The 23043-nt window shown below is 45.2% G+C and overlaps 1 protein-coding gene across 3 annotated transcripts in view; it reads left to right on the top strand.

Annotated features, from left to right (window-relative positions):
- Positions 1 to 18149, top strand: part of top3b (DNA topoisomerase III beta) — a 79264-nt gene extending 61115 nt beyond the window's left edge. For all 3 annotated transcript variants that reach the window (XM_085961993.1, XM_085961994.1, XM_085961996.1), the window contains exons 13-17: positions 2079 to 2207; positions 4687 to 4836; positions 8076 to 8176; positions 13778 to 13979; positions 15777 to 18149. In XM_085961993.1, the coding sequence (XP_085818119.1) occupies positions 2079 to 2207; positions 4687 to 4836; positions 8076 to 8176; positions 13778 to 13979; positions 15777 to 16264 (1070 nt within the window). In that variant the 3' untranslated portion in view covers positions 16265 to 18149. The remainder of the gene's footprint in view (positions 1 to 2078; positions 2208 to 4686; positions 4837 to 8075; positions 8177 to 13777; positions 13980 to 15776) is intronic.
- Positions 18150 to 23043: the final 4894 nt, after the last annotated feature.

The following is a 23043-nucleotide window of genomic DNA, read 5'->3' as shown; positions in this document are numbered from 1 at the left end:
GTTACCTCTTCAAAAAATTCAATAATGTTGGTCAAGCACGACTTTCCCTTTTGAAATCCATGCTGACTATTCATTGTTATATTTTTGGGTTTAGATATTCTTCTATTTTCTCCTTTAGTAGGGATTCCATTATTTTTCCTACCACCGATGTTAAGCTGACTGGTTTATAATTCCCTGGAAATGTTCTATCCGCCTTCTTAAGTATCAGTATTATGTTAGCTATCCGCCAGTCCTCTGGCACTACACCTTTTTCTAACGAATTATTCAATATGTGTAGTAATGCCTCTGCTATCTCTTCCCTAGATTCTTTTAAAATGCGTGGATGCAATCCATCTGGACTAGGGGTTTTATCCTTTTTGAGTTTGATTGGTTTATTTAATATATCCCCTTTTTTTATTTTAAAGGCACTTATCTCATTACTCATCCCAAAATCCAATGTCTCATCCCAAAATCCAATGTCATGTTCACCTGTTCTATCTCCCTGGTAAATAGTGAAGCAAAATAATTATTTAATATTTCTGCCATCTCTCTATCGTTACCTGTGGTATTATCCTGTCTATCCCAACCTTTTTATTGATGTGCCTGTAAAATATTTTGTTTTATGTTCCTTGATAATTTAATTTCGTAGTTCCTCTTTGCCTCCCTAATTGTTTTTTTTTTACTTCTCTCCTAATCTTTTCGTATTCTCCCTTATCATGCTCTCCCCTGCTGTCTAAGTACTTAATGTATGCCTCTTTCCTTACCCTCAATTGTTCCCTCATGGCTTTATTCATCGATGGAGTCTTATTATTGTTTAGCTTGTTCTTTCCTTTCAGCGGAATATATTTTTCCTGCACTCTGTTGAACACTGTTTTAAATTTTTCCCATTGCTGTTCTACATTGTTGTTTGCCAATGTAGTTGCCCAATTTTTTTCCCCAAGTTCTATTAGCTCCTCAAAATCAGCTTTTTTTCAAATCTGTTAACCTGGTTTTCGTCATACTTATGTCCTTCTCAATTATCATCTTAAAGCGTATTATATTATGGTCACTATTGCCTAGATGTTCCCCTACTTTTACTTCTCTTATCTGCTCTGGTTCATTCCCCATTATTAGATCCAATAGCGAATCTTCCCTTGTTGGGCTTTTTACATATTGGGTTAGAAAGGAGTCTGGTACATATTGTAGGACCTCCGTTCCCTTATCCCCTTTACCTACCTCTTCTGTTCAATTAATATCTGGGTAGTTGAAATCCCCCATGATTATTATTCTATGTTTTTTACTCATTTCTCTAATTTGTCTGCATATTTCTTCCTCCACCTCCCTTCCACTATTAGGTGGCCTGTAGACTACCCCAATAGTGTGATTGATCCTTTATTATCTTTTATCTCTGTCCATATAGATTCTATTTATGTCTGGCTAATATCTGCCATCAATGTCCTCCCTTACTTTACATTCTTACCTATGCTCTCTTTTCCTGTTTTGTTTATATTTAGGCTGGTTACGTTTCTTGTAGATCCCTCCCCGCATCTTACTAGTTTAAAGCCTTTGCCACTTCCCTATTTACCCTTTCCACTCGGACACGGGTCCCATCCCAGTTCAGGTGGAGCCTGTCCCATCGGTACAGCTCCTTCCTGTCCCAGAATGGTGCCAGTGTCCCATGAAAAGGAATGCCTCTTTCCCACACCAGCCCTTTAGCCACGTGTTAATTCTCCTGATCTGTCTGGTTCTATGCCAATTTGCATGTGGCTCGGGCAATAATCCAGAGATTATTACCCTCGGTCCTGCTTTTTAATTTAGATCCTAACTCCTGATACTTTTTCAGCATCTGCTAAACATTCTCGCACATATAGATGGGAATGGGAGGCAAAGCAGAGAGATTTGCTGCTTGTCAGAGCATATGTATCCCCCTTTTTCTGAGGTAGGCAGTGATTTAATGTAATGACTTCCTCCCCCACCAAGGCTAAAACCTTGGGCTGCAAGTTTATCCTCGTGGTGGTACAGTTATGGGTTCTGAAAAGACTGCAACACCAGAGGCTTTATCTGAGACTTAACTTGGAAATGTGTAACCTAAACTATGTTTATCTTTTCTTCACTCCCAGGGACGGACGCCAGTATCCCTGTCCATATCAACAACATCTGCCAGCGCAACTATGTCACTGTAGAGAGCGGTCGCAGGTTGAAACCCACCAACCTCGGGATTGTCCTCGTTCATGGATATTACAAAATCGGTAAAGTGAAATTGAGGGAAACAAACCGTAGCCCCCCAGCTCTGAAACTAGGAGCTTATTTGTGCGCTCATACTTAACCTTCAGAAGTACTGCTCTGCCTCTAGGTGTCTTTTCAGATGGTTTGTAAATATGATGAGATATAATAACCTTGATTTCCCAGGCCTGACTGCCCGGTTTATCGGCTTGTGAACTTCCTTTCTTCCCCGCCCCCGCCAACCACCAAGTACTCTCGGTCACGGGTTGAAAGAATTTTATCAACAGACAATTCACTTAGTCGCATGTTGATTGTATCAATCCGCCACACTGCAGTGATTGAAGAAGACGACCTGCCACCACCTTCTCAAGGCATCTAGGGATGGGCAATAAATGCCAGCCTTGCCAGCGACTCTTTCTGTAATGTTGTGTTGAAATGGCGACCATTCATTGGGTGTTTGGTCGTGTGATTAGATCTAATTGTGCTGGGGTGATATTCAGGTGGAATGTACTTCTGAGTACACCGTCAGTCTGTAGTGTTGCTGTGTTCAGTCTTTCAGAGACTGTGTGTGTTAGTTACATGGAACTACCAAGTACAAAAAATACTGAAATTTGGTTGTGACTTGACCATTGTGTACTTGGTCAAAGATACTAAAAAATAATTACATTACAACAAAGTATTTGTATTATAAAACAAAAAGGGAAATATAAGGTATCACTATGAACGTATTTTAATGCACCCACTTCACCAGCAAAAGCAAGGGCAGGATTTATGTTGTGGCACAGTTCCTCATGACCCCATTAGTTTTATTTGGCAGGACGGTGGCACAGTGAGTTGGCACAGCGTGGTGCTGTGTCGCAGGGTCATGGGACACTACTTCATTTGCCCACAATTCCTCATAGCCAGTCTTGGCCATACATCAACTGAGCAGAGCCAAAAGCACTTCCCTACAGAAAAGGAGACAGCATTGCAGAGTAAAGACCACTCTTGTAACCACTATGGACCACATCAGGGGCTATACTGACAGAGGCTTACTAGCCCTCTTCACTTGGGAATGATGCATTGTCCAGCAATATATAAATGAGGCAATTAAATTATTTTAGGTGTATTTGAATGGGGCTAACACTGTAGTGGTTTGATAAGAGAAAGTCAGTTTTGTATTTAACACAAAATTGATTTTTTTATTTTCTCCCCTCTGTCCTCCATTTAAGCTGCCCTGCACCGTGATGAGAGAGCAGGCAGGTGACCTGCTTCTGGAACGCTAACAGTTTTATTTAGAGACAGCTGGGAACTACAGGAAACTTTGTGCTATCCGGCACCCACGGACCGAGCTGCTGCCGTTGCCTAAAAAGTGCCGTACTCTCCAGAGTTAATGTTGAGAGATACGGAGATTCTTATCTCCGTATTTGACAACAAACACTGTTGCTTAGCAACAGCTTCTAAACACTCGGGTGTGGCCCTAAAGCTCTGTAGCTGAAGCTGTTGCTATAGCTACAGACCTTGCACAGCTTGACTGTTCAAACAAAGCAAAAAAAACAAACAAAAAGAATAAAAAACGGCTGCTGATTTTTGCCGGTGGCTCCAGATTGCTGGATAGCTCACCTCCGGATAGCACAAAGTTTCCTGTATACAAGAGCAGCCCCTACCCATTAATTCATTTATTTAGTTTAATTTCTTTTAAATGAAGCAACAATTTATTTTTGTCCACTTCCTTTATCTGTGGGTCTTCCCACACTGCACACCATTCTTCGTTTCAGAAGGTAATCTGGTGACCAGATCTCCCAGTGCAGCTCCGTGACTGGCTCCAATGGCATACGTGGAAATGGTTAGCGTGCAGGGGTACAGTACTGTAGTGGTTATGTTACTGGACTAATAGTCCAGAGAACGTGAGTTTAAATCCCACCATGGCAGTTTGAGAAGTTGAATTCAGTAACATTGACCACGAAACTGTCGGATTGTCGCAAAAGCCCATCTGGTGCACAAATGTCCTTTTAGGGAAAGAAACCTTTCTTACCCGGTCTGTGACTCCAGTTACACACCAATGTGGTTGACTCTTAACTCCCCTTTGAGGTTGCTTAGCAAGCCACTCCGTTGTATCAAACTGCTACACTGCAGTTATTGAAGAAGGTGGCCCGCCACCACCTTCCCTGGGCGACTAGGGATGGGCAATATGGATGCCAGCGAGGCCCACATGCTGAGAATTAATATTCGAAATAAAAGCCTCTCCCATCAATTTTCTATTCTTTGCAATCTGTGGGCACCTGAACTACACTCAGCCTGACAGTAGTCTGCGAAGAAATCTACTGCCCAGATTTCCTACCCTACCCTACCCTCCCAGATCAGGGAGCAGAGTGTGGGCTGAAAGGTGGTTGGGGGGGGGGCGGGGCGGTGGCTGGTGGTTACTAATCAAATTCCATCAGTTATGTGCAGCCATCTTGTTTCTCTCGTTCGTAGATTGTTTCTGTAGCACCTTGAAGAATGTCTGATCTGTTTGTATTTTGACAGACCAGGAGCTTGTCCTTCCCACCATCCGCAGTGCTGTCGAGAAGCAGCTCGGCCTCATTGCTGCAGGAAAAGCCGATTTCCCCCCGGTCCTGGAGCATGCCCTGAATATCTTCAAAAGGAAGTTCCATTATTTTGTGGACTCCATAGCGGGTACGATTGAATGTTTTCACATCTTATATTGTAACGAATTCCTATGACTAATTGTTAGACTGATCAACTAGTCAGCCACAGGGATATATTTTGTAAGGCTCCTCCCAGATGCGGAGCCTCAATTCTCCGATCTGTGCTCCCGTTGCGTAAGACTCTGCGCTGGGAGCAGAGACTTGCAAAATTTACCCTATGGTCTGAACTGTTACCTGTATGTTCCTCTGTAGATTTGTCTGGCTAAGAATCTAGCATCTGTTTGCTTATAGGCCAAGCTTGCAGAAATCTATTTGTAAATGGAACACCACCAGTAAAAGGCAATCATTACCTTATGGAATAACAGATAATGTGGGAGAAGGTTTAATTGCAATAGTTTCATCAAAAGTCTTACAGCAAGTACTCATCAAGACAGGCATCATTATCAGCCTCAACACCCACTGTGCTTAAATCCTGTACCCCCCTGAGACTGTGAATGTTCACCGTGTTCGTGAACCGATTCTATGATGAGAAAATTTCCTCAATCCCATCTCAACCATGGCTGCTGAGGTGGCTCCACCAATCATCCATTCTTTTCAAACCAAATGGGGTCTTGCACGCTGGGATCTGAAAGGCCCCAGGAGTGGCATAAGCAGCCGCCCAGCAAGAAGTCCACCTTCATGTTGCTGCCTCTCTTAAAACTGGCAGACTTTCCACTAGAGGATAGGATATGAAATAGTAGATGGGGCAATACAATCCAGTAGAATGTAAACTTCAAGGAAATTCACTTTCTGTAACATGATGAGATTATCTGAGCACACACATTTGAGGGTGAAAGTGGAGAGAGTGAACTGCCAGCAGAAGCACACCCAGTCAGCCTGACAGCAGCACCCAGCCTGTTCATGTCATCCTCCGACTGCAACACTTTCACATCTATCTTTGCTTAGAGGATTGATTCATCTGCGCTCCCTCTCAAAACTGCAAAAGGACGAGTCCAGTGGGTTATGAATACACTTTGGAAATTGAGATAATTTCTGGTCAATTGAGAAGAATGCAGTTTGATCCAGTGCACTATTTTAGCTCCATTGCTGCTCAGCACCAGTCTTCTTACCACTAGGCTGGTTTACAAGCACAGGGCTGCAGTGCCCCGCCTTATTGACACTTCTCTCCGTGGTACTTAGTGCAAAACTGTTTATCAAACTGTCTAGTGTTTATCTAGTGTTAGTCGTGGCTCAGTGGGTAGCGCTCTCGCTTCTGAGTCAGAAACTTGTGGGTTCATTTCCCAATCCAGAGACTTGAGCACAAAAATCTAGGCTGACACTCCAGTGCAGTGCTGAGGGAACTGTCAGAGGTGCCGTCTTTTGGATGAGGCGTTAAACCAAGGCCCTGTCTGCCCTCTCAGGTGGACACATAAGATCCCCAGGCACTTTTCCAAAGAGGAGCAGGGGAGTTCTCCCCAGTCTCCTGGCCAATATTTATCCCTCAACCAACATCACTAAAACAGAATAACAACAGAAAACGCTGGAAAACCTCAGCAGGCCAGGGCAGCATCCGTGGAGAGAGAAACAGAGTCAACGTTTCAGGTCGATGACTGTTTCTCTCTCCACGGATGCTGCCCTGGCCTGCTGAGTTTTTCCAGCGTTTTCTGTTGTTGTTCCAGTATTTTGCTATCACTAAAACAGATCTGGTCATGATCACATTGCTGTTTGTGGGACCTTGCTGTGCTCAAATTGGTTGCTGCGTTTCCTACATTACAACAGTGACTTCACTTCAAAAAGTACTTCATTGGCTGTAATGCGCTTTGGGACGTCCTGAGGTGGTGAATCATGCAGGAGCTGCCTCTTTAAGATATTGGCCCAGAACTTGGTGTCGGGGGCTTGCCGCGAGTGCAAGCCCCCGATGTGCGCTCACCCTGCGCGCCGACATCTGAAACCTGGCCCGCAGTGGATTTCCTGTAAGTGGCCCGGTTCTGATCTCGGCGCGCTGTGCTAACCTGACCCAGCGGCGTAGTTAGTGCGATGTGCTGGCTGGGATCAGGTGAGCACTGTTCAGCCAATCAGGGGAGGGGAAACTTCATTCATAAGTTTGATAGTAAAGACTGTCAAACTCATAAAGTACGGCACCCCAAAACACTACTTAAACTTTAAATAAAATTTTAAAAAGCATCCCAATAATTAAATTAACTATGAATAACTTTAAAAAACGATTTTAAACGATTAATCAAATTTTTGAAAAAAATAATTTTTTTAAAAATAGGGTCTAAAACTAAACTTACCTTACTGTAGATTCTTTAAAAATAATAAACCTGTGGGGAAAAAAAAATTCTAAATTGTACTAAAAGACCACTTACCTGTAAAACTAAGTACTTACGTGTGGTTTTTCAATGCGTAAAAACCGGAGCCCTTTACACACGCGCAAATCTGTAAAAATACAGGAAATCCAAGTCGCACGCGCTGCCCGATACCGCGCACGCGTTCAGCCTCTTAACCCCTTGGGTCAGAGGACAGGAAATGCCGGTTTTCAGCGCATGCGCTGTGCATGCTGAAAACCGGCAATTCCTCCGGGCACACGCATGAGTACCCTGTCCGTACTCACGCGTTGTGACAGGAATTACTGGGCCATTAGTGTTTAGGATATTCAGCATTGGTCCTTTGACTCTCACTGACGAGCTGCGTCAAAGCGACGCAATTCCTGGGACTCACTGGTTCTGTTCCTCACTGCCAGCTCAGGAAGACGAACCCTGTCTGCCTTTTCTTTCCCAAAGAGGGACTGAGGCCACTTGTCATGTCCCACCATTGCCTGAGCACAGACCTAGGCCTGTCTGTCTCGGTACTAATTCAGGCAGTCTGTCTACACACCAGGCCATTGGGGGATCCTCCATTTTTTTTTTACAGAATTGTGATACCTGGACATGAATTGGATATTCTTGGCTGACAACAAACATCTTTTACAGATAAATAACTCTGTCTTTTTTATTGGGTGTAAGACTACAAAAACAATAATCTGTATCCCAGATTGGAACTGTCCTGCCTGTATCGTGCAGTAATACATTCTCTGTCACTGGGGATATATATCATAAGTCAGAAAAATATTTTCCTTTGGTCCAGATGCTGAAATGATTGGCGTTTGGAGGGACTTTGAACTTCAGTGGCGATTTGGAAGAGGTTTGCTCGTTCAACGTCAGGGGAGGATTTAGTGGTGGCTTGCCCTTTGACCTGCAGTGCCCGTCCGTGGTTACTTTGCTCAGTCTGTTCTCGGTTTCTCTACAGGTATGGATGAATTAATGGAAGTGTCATTTTCTCCCATTGCTGAGACGGGGAAGCCTCTGTCCCGCTGTGGCAAGTGCCATCGATTCATGAAGTACATTCAGGTTGGTGAAGTGAACGTGTAACTGCAGAGTGCAGGGGGGTGATTTATTTTTAATAATCACAAGCATGGTCTCTTGTAATTCTATTAGTATCTGTTATCAATAAAGTGATCATATACCCCACCCTCATCAACACCAAGGAAACCAATGATTATACCAAGTTACTCTAAGAAAAGGTAGATTCTTGGAGCAGTTATTCCAGGTTTCTGATTGGGAAAATTAATTTACAATCCAAAATTGGCTTCGTGGCAGGAGGCAGAGGGTGATGGTCGAAGGTTGTTTTTGTGACTGGAAGCCTGTGTCCAGTGGTGTACCGCAGGGATCGGTGGCTGGGTCCTTTGCTGTTTGTAGTGTACATTAATGATTTAGATATGAATGTAGGAGGTATGATCAGTAAGTTCGCAGATGACACGAAAATTGGTGGAGTGGTAAATAGCGAGGAGGGAAGCCTCAGGCTACAGGACGATATAGACGGGTTGGTCAGATGGGCAGAACAGTGGCAAATGGAATTTAACCCTGAAAAGTGTGAGGTGATGCATTTTGGGAGGACTAACGAGGCAAGGGAATACACAATGAATGGTAGGACCCTAGGAAGGACAGAGGATCAGAGAGACCTTGGTGTGCATGTACATAGCTCCCTGAAGGCAGCAGGACAGGTAGATAAGGTGGTTAAAAAGGCATATGGGATACTTGCCTTCATTAACCGAGGCGTAGAATATAAGAGCAGGGAGGTTATGATGGAGCTGTACAAAACGCTAGTTAGGCCACAGCTGAAATACTGTGTGCAGTTCTGGTCGCCACACTATAGGAAGGATGTGATTGCATTGGAGAGGGTGCGGAGGAGCTTCACCAGGATATTACCTGGGCTGGAGCGCTTCAGCTATGAAGAGAGACTGGACAGACTGGGGTTGTTTTCCTTAGGGCAGAGATGGCTGAGGGGGGACCTGATTGAGGTGTACAAAATTATGAGGGGCATAGATAGGGTAGATAGAAAGGAACTTTTCCCCTTAGTAGAGGGGTCAATAACCAGGGGGCATAGTTTCAAGGTAAGGGGCAGGAGGTTTAGAGGGGATTTGAGGAAAAACTTTTTCACCCAGAGGGTGGTTGGAACCTGGAACTCACTGCCTGAAAGGGTGGTAGAGACAGGAACCCTCACAACATTCAAGAAGCATTTAGATGAGCACTTGAAACGCTATAGTATACAAGGCTACGGACCAAGTGCTGGAAAATGGGATTAGAATAGACAGGGCTTGATGGCTGGCGTGGACACGATGGGCCGAAGGGCCTCTTTCTGTGCTGTAAAACTCTATGGCCTAGAAATTGGGTATAGCCCCGCTTGAGGCGTTAGAACTGGCGATGCGCAAAGTTTATAGCCAGACGAAATTTATCGCCGCCTGGCGTGATATTGGGTTGCATCGCCCCCCCCAAAGGGGATTGAGGCGCTAACTCAGCCGTTGCACGGTGCTCTTAAGGCGCAAAAGGTCAGGCGCTACTCAATATCGACGCGGACGGGCGCGGTGCAGGTGATCTCAATTACGGGAAAGCACGAGACCTACAGGCGCCGGCCAGCTCTTAAAGGGGCAGGTCAGTCAGACTGAGCTTAAACACCCAACGCCCTGAAGGCCTCAGATTCGGTGCTCGCCCTTGTCTGGCGTTAGAAACTTGTGCATTATGGAGAAGGTTAGGCAGAAAGCAGAGCGCTTCAGCACTGAGGCTCTGGACCACTTGGTGGCTGCAGTTGAACACCGTCGAGAGGTCCTGTATCCGGATAATGGCAAGAGGCCAAATCAGAAGGCTTATCGACGATCTTGGAAGGAGGTTGCTGTGAGGGTGAATTCCAGCAGCATGGCGACCAGGACCCCTGTTCAGTGCAGGAAGAAATTCAACGACCTCACACGGATCGTTAGGGTGAGTGATGGTTTACCAAACTTGTGCTTCCCTCCATCTGCAGCTGACTTCGGGCACCCTGCTGCAATGATGCGCCAATGGCCATCTGTCAGTATGCACCCATGGCCCTTTCTGGCCACACACATGGACAGATGTCTCAAGGCCTCGTGTAAGGGCTCTTGCACCATGGGGGGCATGCGATGAGGTCTCAAGGCCTCATGTAACAGAACCTCCCCTTCTTTCCCCTGCAGTCCAAGATGGCACAGATTAGAAAGGAGCAGCGTCGAACCGGTGGCGGACCTGCACAAGTGGTCACTCTCACGGATCTGGAGGAGAGAGTGCACCAGATACTTGGAGGACGCCTGTCTGGTCCAGTGACCACTGCATCTGCTGACCCCATTACCGACAGTGAGGGTAAGACTCTCACCTTTTCCACCTGTTGCCTTCCACTTGGTCCCCCCGCCAGCATGCATCCTCAGTGTGCAGCCATGTCAGAGCCGTGCCGCAATCTGGCATGCCTTTCAGCAAACCTGTCCTTTTGCTAAAGCCACTCTTCCACCTCCCACTTTCAGATGAAGCAGCACCAACTCGGGCTCAACGCGCTGAAGCTGCCAGTGCCAGTGCCACCGGAGGCGAGGACCAGGAGGAATCCGGACCAGCCGTTGCAGAATCTGGGGAGCGGAGACATCTGCAGACTGGGGATAGTAGTCCCCTGGAGGGGAGGGGGGGGTGGCTTTGAGGATGAACCAGTTGCCGGACCAAGCGGCATGGAGCAACGCAGGGGGGATAGGCAAGTTCGGCCACCGTCTGCCCGCAGGGCAAGGCAGGTCGTCATGACTGCTGCACAGAGTGCAGATGAGGTCCGTCGCCCTCCAAACAAGCTCCCATTCCGATGCCAGTTGGTCAAAAGGCTTTTAGGTGTAGTGGTGCAAGTGCTTCGGACAGGGTTGAAGGTACCAAGTACTGTAAAGCTCAAATCCCAGAACTCCGCTCCACATTAGCTCGCCAACTCTCTCTAGCAGCGAGCGCAATGAGCAGGCCAAGTGGCAGACGATTCTGCAGTAGAGCTGTCCCCTTTAAATAGCGCCCCCCTACTCGGAGAAGGGCCTGTTAGCCCTCCCTTGAACTGTCACTAATAGCGCTGGGCGCTAAGGCTCCGGGCGCCACCCAATATGCGCTCAGGCGCTCCTAAAAGGCGTTGCACACTGAAATGACGTCATGAGCTGCGGGCGCGCGCAAACACTTAGCGCAGGCGCTAAATGTTTAGTCAATATCTGAGTTGGCGCTATCTTCATAGCGTCCGCCCCAACATAGCGCTTCGCCCCAATTCTCGGTCTCTTTAGGCGCTCAGCGCTGGCGCTACCAACCCAATTTCTAGGCCTATGACTCTATACAATAAGAGGTAGTGTTATGTGAGTGCCTTATAATGAGAAAAATGTAACAGTAATAGTGTTATAGATTAGATCCATATGAGAAAGGCGTATATAATCACAATCTAAAAGAAGGCATTTATTTATATAATACTTTGCATGATTTCAGGATGTTTCAAAGTGCTTCACAGCCAATTAATTACTTTTGAAATGTAGTCACTGTTTAAGGAAATGCAGCAGCCAATTGGCACACAACAAGACCCCGTAAACAGCCAGTTAACCTGTTTTGGTGGTGGATAACTGGGAGTTGACTAGGATACTGGGAGAACCTGCCTGTTCTTTGGAAAAAGTACCATGGGATTTCTTACATCCAACTGAAAGAAAAATGGCACCTCTGACAATGCAGCACTCTGTTAGTATCAGCGTAATTTATGGTGCTCAAGTCCTTGAGTGGGGTCTATCAAAAGATGCATTGCAGGCACAACCGGTTTGTGGAAAGCACTAGGCATCAATCAAAACCCATTCTGAGGAAGGATCTTGTACCCGAAACTGTAACCTGTCGTTTTACAGATTTTTATTACCTGCTGTATATTTCCAGCATTTTCTTTTTTTTGTTTCAGATTTCCAGTATTTCTACTTTTTTTTTTTTCTATATTCCCATATGTCTATTTGTGTTATTCTTTAGTATGTGTATAATTACTGGGCCAGTAAATGTAAGACCAGTACTCTTCTACTATAATTACTGGGTTTGTGAATGGGAGTCCAGGGCTCTCGTTCTGTAGTTACTCAGTCTGTGAATGGGTATCCAGGGCTCTCGTTCTGTAGTTAGCAGGCCTGTGAATGGAAATCCAAAGCCCTTGTTCTGTAGTTACTAGATCTGTGAATGGGTGTCCAGGGCTCGAACTGTAGTTACTAGGTCTGTGAATGGAAATCCAGGGCTCTCGTTCTGTAGTTACTCGGTCTGTGAATGGGTATCCAGGGCTCGTTCTGTAGTTACTCAGTCTGTGAATGGGTATCCAGGGCTCGAACTGCAGTTAGCAGGTCTGTGAATGGGTATCCAGGGCTCGAACTGTAGTTAGCAGGTCTGTGAATGGGTATCCAGGGTTCTCGTTCTGTAGTTACTCAGTCTATGAATGGGAGTCCAGGGCTCTCGTTCTGTAGTTAGCAGGTCTGTGAATGGGTATCCAGGGCTCGAACTGTAGTTAGCAGGTCTGTGAATGGGTATCCAGGGCTCTCGTTCTGTAGCTACTCAGTCTATGAATGGAAATCCAAGGCTCTCGTTCTGTAGTTACTCAGTCTGTGAATGGGTATCCAGGGCTCAAACTGTAGTTAGCAGGCCTGTGAATGGAAATCCAGGGCTCTCGTTCTGTAGTTACTCGGTCTGTGAATGGGTATCCAGGGCTCTCGTTCTGTAGTTACTCGGTCTATGAATGGGAGTCCAGGGCTCTTGTTCTGTAGTTACTCAGTCTATGAATGGGTATCCAGGGCTCGTTCTGTAGTTACTCAGTCTGTGAATGGGTATCCAGGGCTCTCGTTCTGTAGTTACTCAGTCTATGAATGGGTATCCAGGGCTCGTTCTGTAGTTACTCAGTCTGTGAATGGGTATCCAGGGCTCTCGTTCTGTAGTTACTCGGTCTATGAATGGGAGTCCAGGGCTCTTGTTCTGTAGTTACTCAGTCTATGAATGGGTATCCAGGGCTCGTTCTGTAGTTACTCAGTCTATGAATGGGTATCCAGGGCTCTCGTTCTGTTGTTACTCGGTCTGTGAATGGAAATCCAAGGCTCTCGTTCTGTAGTTACTCAGTCTATGAATGGGTATCCAGGGCTCGAACTGTAGTTAGCAGGTCTGTGAATGGGTATCCAGGGCTCTCGTTCTGTAGTTACTCAGTCTATGAATGGGTATCCAGGGCTCGTTCTGTAGTTACTCGGTCTGTGAATGGGTATCCAGGGCTCTCGTTCTGTAGTTACTCAGTCTATGAATGGGTATCCAGGGCTCTCGTTCTGTAGTTACTCGGTCTGTGAATGGGTATCCAGGGCTCTCGTTCTGTAGTTACTCGGTCTATGAATGGGTATCCAGGGCTCGTTCTGTAGTTACTCAGTCTGTGAATGGGAGTCCAGGGCTCTTGTTCTGTAGTTACTCAGTCTGTGAATGGGTATCCAGGGCTCGTTCTGTAGTTAGCTGGTCTGTGAATGAAGTGCAGGGCTCGAACTGTAGTTGCTGAGTCTGTGTAACATAGTCCTGTACCTAGTGCCTTGTAATCCCATAAGTAGAAAATTCTAAACCTGCACTGCGGTAATAACGTAATGAAGTAATTAGTGTTGCTAATATCTGATTGTTGCCTCCTAGGCCAAACCCAGCCGGATGCACTGTTCCCATTGTGATGACACCTACAGCTTACCCCAGAACGGAACCATCAAACTGTACAAAGAGCTGCGATGCCCTCTCGATGAGTTTGAACTGGTTCTCTGGTCGTCTGGTTCCAGGGGGAAGAGTTACCCGCTGTGTCCGTATTGCTACAACCACCCACCGTTCCGTGACATGAGGAAAGGTAAGAGCTGCTGAAACCATTGCTGACTCAACTCACTGGCTCACTTTGTTTGTGAATCTGCCACAAATGGAAAATAATCCTGACCCTCCTTGTTCGTTTATTTTATTGCCAGTTTTCCCCTTTCCTGAGCGTGCTGACTTGCTGGTGCAGTTCCACAGGTGTCATCGGTACTCACCCAGGTGGCCACTCTTAATGTGTGAGCCTAGGCATTGACCACTGATGGGCTGTTTGACTGTAGTGGGCTTCACGGTATTCGCCCACACAAACTATCCCGCAGGAATCACTGGATAGCAATTCACCCCAACCTGAGAACAGGGCAGCTGAGGCCAGGTGTATCATCCAACATCTGCACAGACCAGAGATCGATCCTGAAACCTCCTAATCCGTATGTCTCAACACCACTCCATACCGCGTTAAAACACTGGGAAAGGCACATCCACCCTTATGAAAAGGAATGCCTATGATGTACGTCTTCCCACCCCATCCCGGTCAGTACATGGCTATACCCACTGCTCAGTGTCATATAATACACAACTTTCCAGGGTCATTTGTTGACAAAGAATTACTTGTCACACACCCATTGTGCATTAACGTGCAGCAGGGACAATCACCTGTTCACGTGTACAGAGTTTTTTTTAATTGTTAAACCCAAGCGATGGCCGAGGCCCAGAGTTTTGGGACCAGCAAATTTGAAGAGTAGAAGGCGAGGTAAATCAGGAAATAGTGATTGATGACGAGCATAGGCTTTAAAGGATGGAAAGTTGTAGGTGGAAGGGAAGTGGGAGCCAGGTAAGGAGTTAAGAGAATTCTACTCACAAATAACCAAATCCGTGTGCGCCATTTGAAATGGGCTGGAATATGTATATTGTGTATAATTTGTGATTTGTTTTTGTGATGTGCTATTTTCCCACTTTAGATTAATCCATCCTTTTTTGGTTTTGGAAGTTTGACATTTTTAATTCTCCACCAACCCCACCCCCTTTTTACTTCTGTTGCCTGCTTGCTTCCAGTGCGTCCCCAAACTCCCCTTTAGCTGTCTGGGGATGGCCATGTGATACGTTATAGTGATAATTCTCCTTCCTCCCCTTCATTTTCCTAGCAACTGCTACACGCTTACATTGAGACACAATGTAAAGAAGGTATTGAACTCCCTCTGCTCCATGTTGCTTTAAGTTGGTGCTCCAAGACACTGGCACCTGGCAGCACAGTCACCAGTGGGGTCCATGTGGTATTCACCTCCTGATGTAAGAAAACTACTAGGCTCTTGGTCTAAGCGTTAAACAAAGCTTTAATCAACTGTTTTACAACATGGAGATCTAATTGTGTCCTTCACTAGTTCCTGTAAACGAATGTTCTAAGCAAGCTGGGCCCATGCCCGAGTATTTATACTCTCCCTGGACAGCGCCACCCGCAGGCCGCCCAGTATTATTTCATAAGTCATTTCCACATGACTGACAAGATTCATGTCAACCTCTGTCCGTACTCTATTTCATTGGTGGATAAATCCTAACTCGGAACACCAAGATTTCTTAGCATCGCCGATTTAAGATATACACAAATTAATGGGAACGGGGATTAACCTTTATTTTTAGCCCCAAAGGCTCCATTGTGTGAACCCTTAAGGCTCATTCAGACAAAAACTTGGTCACTCTTGATGTATAGTGTACATCGCTCTAATTAACAGGCAGAGTTTGAGTTCCAGGAGCTCGGTGCTCGGGACTGGATGTAAAATAGAAATGTTACTGAGATGAGGGAGGTGCATCTGTGACAGGATTGTTGTTTTTTTTCCCCCCTTAGGAATGGGATGTAATGAATGCACCCACCCAACATGTCAGCATTCGCTGAGCCTGCTAGGGATCGTCCAGTGTGTGGAATGCGAGAGTGGTGTGCTGGTCTTTGACCCCACCTCGGGCCCCAAGTGGAAGATGGCTTGTAACAAATGCAACGTGGTGGTGCACTTTTTTGAAAATGCCCACAGAGTGAAGGTGTCGTCTGAAACCTGTGACGTGTGCGAGGCTGCGATTGTCGACGTGGACTTCAACAAGGCGAAGTCGCCACTGCCTGGCGAAGCGACGCAGCATTCGGGCTGCGTCTTCTGCGACCCGGTGTTTCAGAACCTCGTGGAGCTTCAGTACGCCAAAATGAGGCACCCAATGCACAGAGGCGGCGGGGGGCAGGGCCGAAGGCGAGGGCGGGGCAGGGGGAGGGGCCGTAGACCTCCAGGCAGGAGCAATCCAAAGAAACCCAAAGACAAAATGGCGGCACTAGCTGCTTATTTCGTGTAGAGGTGAACAAGGGACTTGAACAGCCCACATAGAGGGGCAGTTTCATCGAAGTTAGCTGAGGAATTTGTGGTCTGTTTGTCTCTTGTTCCAGCTAAAAGAGCTCAAGTGGAGCAACAGAGCCCCCAACGGTATAAGGAGGCGGAAAGGGAAACTTAGAAAAGCTGTGGCATCGGTAGGCTGTGTAACTAGGATTTTGCCACGATGACTGTGTCCAACTGAAGTATCTCACTTCTAAATAAAATCGGTAGTTCACGAGCCCTGCAGGTGTATGCAAGTGGTGCTGATTTTCTGCTTGAGTAGTTGGCTTGGACACACTAATGGTGCAGTATTTGCCTTGTTCTGTAGCTGTTTCATTTTGTGTTTTAAACGTGTTGGATGAGCTTCCCCCCAATGGCTGAACTGGAAAGTGTCTGCGCTGAGCTGATCCCTGTTCAATGCTGAGTTAGCTGTTCTCAGCCAGGGCAGGAGAGTTTCCTTCAGTCTCCCTGGGTTAGGGGGCGGGGGGGAAACTGGTTGAGTTCTTGATTACTGTCCAGGCGCCTCTGCTGCACAGTACCTAATGTGTGAGTGTCAGATGAGGACTTGGCTGTGATGCCCTCCACAGTTGAATATTCTGCCAACGTTGACCATCTCAGCTCATGAATGAAGAATAACCACTTGGATGATTTAAGACAAAGATCTTTTCTTCAAGTACGCTGGAGTTGGCATGTTAAATGATAAATTACTGCAGGAAATAATCACTCAGCCATGGAAAAATATTTGATAAAACACACAGTGAAAGCAATGAGAAACGAGCTCAGTCAACTTCACTGATTCACCCCAGAATATCCGGATGTGTGTCCTGGAGCAGACTACCCTTTTCACGTACACAGTAAGCTGACATCGTGTACAACAGGTGAACACTGTGGACAAGAGCCACCTCTGCAACCAACTCTCAAAACTGCAGAGCACAAAATCAAATAGTCTAAACATTATTTTTGGCAATATTAAAAAGTAAAGAAACACTTGTATTTATTTAGTGCCTTATCACATCTCTCAGAAACATCCCAAAGCGTTTCACACACAGTGAATTACCTGAAGTGCAAGAATGCTGGAAATCTGAAATCAAAACCAAAAATGGACAGCAAATCAACCGGCATCCGAAAGAGAGGTTAAATGTCCCAATGAATGTTAACATGCCTATTGTTCTTTCACATTGATTAAGTTGCTGAGAGTTTCCAGCACCTTCTGGTTTTATGAATATTTAATCTGTGTTTGTTTTCCTAACGGTTGTTTCACTTGATATTTGGGTGATGGCAGAAGTTTTGAAGTTGCCCTTGATTTGGGTCGCCTGTCAGATCTTGGGCATCATTGAAACCTCGGAATAATTCTGTCTGTTCCCAGGGGAGTGTCCTGATGATAGCTAAACTGTCAATCACAAGGAAACCTTTGCAAGATCAAAATTTATTCTGGAGCTCTGAGTAAACTGGAAAAGTTTTACATTTACATTAGATTTTACTCTATTAGTGATTCAGTTACAAACACGTAAAAACTACGGTGTGCTGTGTCTTAAGTTCATTTTATATTTTGGCTTTACCTGCCAGTTTTATAAATGCAGATTACTATACTTAATATAACACTGCCTTTGGAAATGTGGAAAACTGCCCGAGAGAAGGATACCTGCTTTCTGTATTAATGAGACAGCTGGAACTAGGCCGTGATCACAGGATGTCCGTGTTGTAGAGAACGTGGGATCTACAAAGGGACTCAAAGGGATGCAAAATCTGAGGCATGGTGTAAAAAGGCACTGGTTACTGTGTATATGTGTGTGTGTATCTGCACGGTTACAATACAAATTGTTATCCCCTTCAAAAATCGAGCAAATAAACACACCAACTTGTCTGAGGCCATGTTTATTTGCAATATTATCTTTATAATCATTACCTTGTCTTTACCTATTTTCCCCTTGGGCTGATCAGTTTTCCTCATCTGTGCACAACTCTTAGCTGGCAGGGTGAGATGTAAGGCCTTTACTAATATATACACAGTTACTTCAGCTCCTCTGTGCCAATTTAGTTGGTTTGTTCCTAGCTAGCTGAAAGCAATGGAGGTTTGCTGCTAGACCAGGACCCGCAGTCCTCTAATTGACTGCCATAGGAATCATTCATGACCAGCAGATTTGAATGACTGGCAGCCCTGAGATTTTATTCTGATACGATATAATCTGGTGTTACTAATTTTTGCCAGTGGCCACAGTGCCAAACAGTGTCTTGCTCAAGGGCAACTTTCAGGAATGGTGTAATACACAAGACTGATAGGATGGGGACCCTTGCCCTCCATTCTCCTTGCAGTGATTTGCTACTTTCTTGGGTAGTTGCTGAGTGAGCCCAGGCATGTCCCACAGAAAGGGGAGTGTAATTTTTCAGGATTTTTGTCATTTTGATCTGAGGGATTGTGGGATAATTTATATTAAGATGTTGCTATTAAGTTAAATTTGGCCCACAAATGATTAACTCCTATCAGGGATGTGGATTAAATTCACTAGCTGGGACTAGATGAAGTGGCCAACAATCGTGTTTCTCGCTTACCATATCAGTTTGAGACAATGGGGTTTGTTAGTACATTTTAGAGACATTCACTTCTGTAATGTTAGAATGGCTTCCATTTATTAAGCTTAAACAGGAGTTCTAACTGGCCAAACAATGTGTTACTGTGACCCTTTTACGGGGATGGCGGGGTAGTGGTGGTAGTTTTGAGTGGCAGTGGAATGAGACAATTCCTGACTGAGAGCTGCCTCTTGTCCAGTCCTGTTGGCTCACACAGCCAAGTCTTCCCTGGGCAGCCATATACTAGTGACACTGCAGGTGACTTACTGCAGTTCTGTACTCCTGCCTATGCTACCTGACTGTTTAGGCAGGTGAAGCCAGTTCAATTGCACATTGGTGTTATTTCTCCTTTTCCTCTGCCTCGAACTTGCACGGAGCTCCTCGAGCTGATGGTGATACTTTTCTTTAAGCTTGTAGCTGCACTAATTGCTCCTTTTTATCCTTGTGTTGGCACTGAGCCTCCTCTTGCCTGCAATGCAAGTTTCAAGCCTCCAATCTAAGCAGTTCTAACTGCTGCCTAATTGAGGGGTTTGTATATTGAGTCACAGATATCTGGTAGTGAGTTACAGGCTGGAGTCTAATTAAGGGGTTCAAATGATTTACATAAAGAATAATGGATACCTGAGAGTGCACTATAGGCTGGGATTTAATTGAGGGATTCTAATGGTATATTTTATTTATATATAGCTTAGTTATGTATGTTACCCTTTATGTCTGCAGTGCCTGTTGATTTGGATGCACACCCCATGTCCTCACTGACATTCACACAAGAATTTGCATTTATATAGTGCCTTTAATGTAGAAAAATGTCCCAAGGTGCTTTAGAGAGGCATAAGGAAAAGAATAGGCGATGAGCCAAAGAAGGAGATAATAGGAGGGGTGACCAGAAGCTTGGTCAAAGAGCAAAGAGGTGGGTTTAAAGGAGAGTCCTAAAGGAGGAGAAGATGGAAAGGCAGAGGGGTTTAGGGAGGGTTGAGAAGGCATAGTGAATGATTGACACTATTTGTACAAGTTTGTTGAGTATCAGCTGTGGCTCAGTGGGTAGCACACTTTCCTCTGCGTCAGAAGGTTGTGGGTTCAAGTTCCACTCCAGGGACTTGAGCACAAAAAGCTAGGCTAACACTCCCAGTGCATTGCTGAGGGAGTGCTGCACTGTTGGAGGTGCCGTCTTTCAGATGAGACGTTAAACCGAGGCCCCGCCTGCTCTCTCAGGTGGACGTAAAAGATCCCATGGCACTATTTCAAGGAAGAGCAGGGAACAAAAACAGATTATCTGGTCATTATCACATTGCTGTTTGTGGGACCTTGCTGTGCACAAATTGGCTGCCGCGTTTCCCACATTACAACAGTGACTCCACTTCAAAAGTACTTCATTGACTGTAAAGCGCTTTGAGACGTCTGGTGGCTGTGAAAAGCGCTATATAAATGCAAGTCTTTTTAACAATCCAGTCAATCACCAGGACCCCTAGATCTGAGTTTACATCTAGTGAAATGAGGTTGAGACAGTCTTACCACAGTTTTTAGTGCATCACTGCACAAAACCCCCTCTAATTCAGCACTAAATTGGCAATCACACTTAAACAGATGGCATGTGGGAAATAAAAAGCTATCCAGACTGAAAAGAAAAAGAAAGACTTGCATTTATATAGCGCCTTTCACAATCTCGGGACATCCCAAAGCACTTTACAGCCAATGAAGTACTTTTGAAGCGCAGTCACTGTTGTAATGTAGGAAACGTGGCAGCCAATTTGCGCACAGCAAGCTCCCACAAACGGCAATGTGATAATGACCCGATAATTTGTTTTAGGTGTTGATTGAGGGAGAACTACTGGCCAGGACACTGGGGATAACTACCCTGCTCATCGAAATAGTGCCGTGGGATCTTTTACATCCACCCAAGAGAGCAGACGTTTAACGTCTCATCCGAAAGACAGCACTTCCGACAGTGCAACACTTCCTCAGTACTGCACTGGAGTGTCAGCTTAGACTGGTATAGTAAGAGGTGCTTTTCTGAGGTTGGGGTTGAAGCACAGTGAAAGGAAGTTTAGTAAAATTCACAACAAAAAACATTTTAAGAATGCAATAACTTTCTGACAGTCTACACGTCAGGTTGTTGAAGCTCTCTTTCTAGACAGCAGCTTACACTGCATGTCATTGCTCTATCAGGTAGGGGGCAGTACATCCCTTTGTGGGCTTGTTTTCATTGGCAGGCTGCACTGACCTGGAACAGGGTCGCCATCTGGAGTAATTCGAGGGAATGACATCAGCAATACAACCCTTCCCACGTGTGTAAAAAAACACAATTTATAAATGTTGACATTATTTTAGAATAGTTCTCAAATTGCAATGAGTTTCATTCACTGACTAACCAAATTTTGTTGCTCCCGACCTGCACTGCAGATATGGCAGGTTTAAATGGAAACATTGCTTGAGGGAAAAAGAAAGATAAGACAAAGATTTTCAATGTAAAGTACAACCGTGCAAAAACTGACATCTCTCACATGAGGGCTCTCTTTCTGTTTGTGCAGCCTGGGGAAATCTGCACATTGGAGCTGTCACGTGGAAAAGCATCTGCAAGTCAGTCTCTGGCCAGCTGCTACTCATCTGAGCCACAGTCCACATCTTTCCTGTGCCTGGAATGTTGATCCTGGTGCTCAGATATAAATAACTCCAAGGTTTGGTAATGGTTGAAACATAAGTGCATAACTTGGCTGGCTCCTCTGATGGCTTAGAAAATAGCTGAGCAATGCAGAACAGCTGCCCACGTTCAACTTCCAGTCAATGCTGAGTTGGCCTATCCCATCATTTTTTTTCTATTACCATTTTTAAAAAACTTAGATTAAATTCAAAAAGTTTCTCCCCATGACAATTCTCAGGTTCCCTTGTACCACTGGTATTTTGTCTTCTTCCTCTACTGCAAAACGGATACATAATATTCATTTCACAAGTCTGTCATTTCCTTATTACCCATTGTAATACCACCTGCATCTGCTTTTAATGGGCCCACATCCCCCATACCAGTCTACTTAATATATTTATTAAAAAATTACTTTTAGCTTTGATATCCCTTGCAAGTTTTTTTCATACTTCCTTTTTGCACCTAATTCCTTTTTTTTTTTACAGGTCTCCCGGCTGGATTTCCGCTTACCTTATATTTATTTAAGCTTTTTCTTTTAGCTTGGTACTGTCTGTTAATGTGTTTATTGAGCATAGCTGCTTAACCTCGTTAGTGAAGTTTTTGCCTTTTAAGGGTATGTACTGGTTTTGTATTGTACCAAAAACTGCTTTGAATACTTCCAGGTGCTGCCTGACCTGAGTATTTCCAGCATTTTCTGTTTTTATTTCATTTCCAGCATCTGCTGTATTTTGCTTCTGTTTGAATATTTACCAGTGTAAGTTTACCCGTTAACAGTTCAGCCCAGTTTACTGTGGTCAATTTATTTCTCACCCCTTTTGAAGTTTGCCTTACTAAAATTTAAAATCTTGGCTTGTGATTCTTGCTTCTCCCCCTCAAGCCTAATACCAAATTCAATCATTATGGTCACTTGTTAACTGATCCTAATCCATTACTCATCACTAAACCCAGTATGGACTTATCCCATGTTGGTTTTCAAACACATTGGGGTAGATTTTCATAAAGCTGTCGGGAAGGAGGCGGGACTACAACTTTCTGGTTTTAGTCCCGCCTCCATCGACGTTCGGCCAATCCACGCGATTTTCCCTTGATTGACCTTGTTAAGCCCGCCCAGCAGGCCAATTAAGGGCCACCTGGCAACAGGTGACGTCACAGACTGAAATTTCATCTATCAGTGTTTCACAGCTGTTTGAAGCTGTCAAACACAGTCTGACTTCTAACCTGAGTCGTCCTACACAGACTCAGTTAGAAGTCTTACCGGCAGTGAAAGCTGAAGGCTGTCACTTTTGACAGCTCGCAGCCATTTTGCTTTCAGTGCCGGCTGAGTGATGGACTCCCGAAACCTAGAGGAAGAAAGGCTGTTAAGGTAAGTACATGTAATTTAAACTTCTTTAGACACACCAAACACACTTACCTTTGCACTCATGCACCCATCACTCACCTGAACACCGACATCGTGACCCCTCCAAGTCCTCCAACCCGACGGCCCGCCTGCTCTAACCTGGTGTGGTTTGGAGCCGTCGGCAATCCCACACGACACCCCTCAAAATAGGGATTTG

The sequence above is a fragment of the Somniosus microcephalus genome, chromosome 19 (genome assembly GCF_052327205.1).
Source record: "Somniosus microcephalus isolate GS21.2 chromosome 19, FLI_Smic_1.0, whole genome shotgun sequence".
Taxonomy (NCBI): domain Eukaryota; kingdom Metazoa; phylum Chordata; class Chondrichthyes; order Squaliformes; family Somniosidae; genus Somniosus; species Somniosus microcephalus.
The sequence above is the reverse complement of the archived record's forward strand: the minus strand, read 5'-3'. Positions and strand labels throughout refer to the sequence as shown.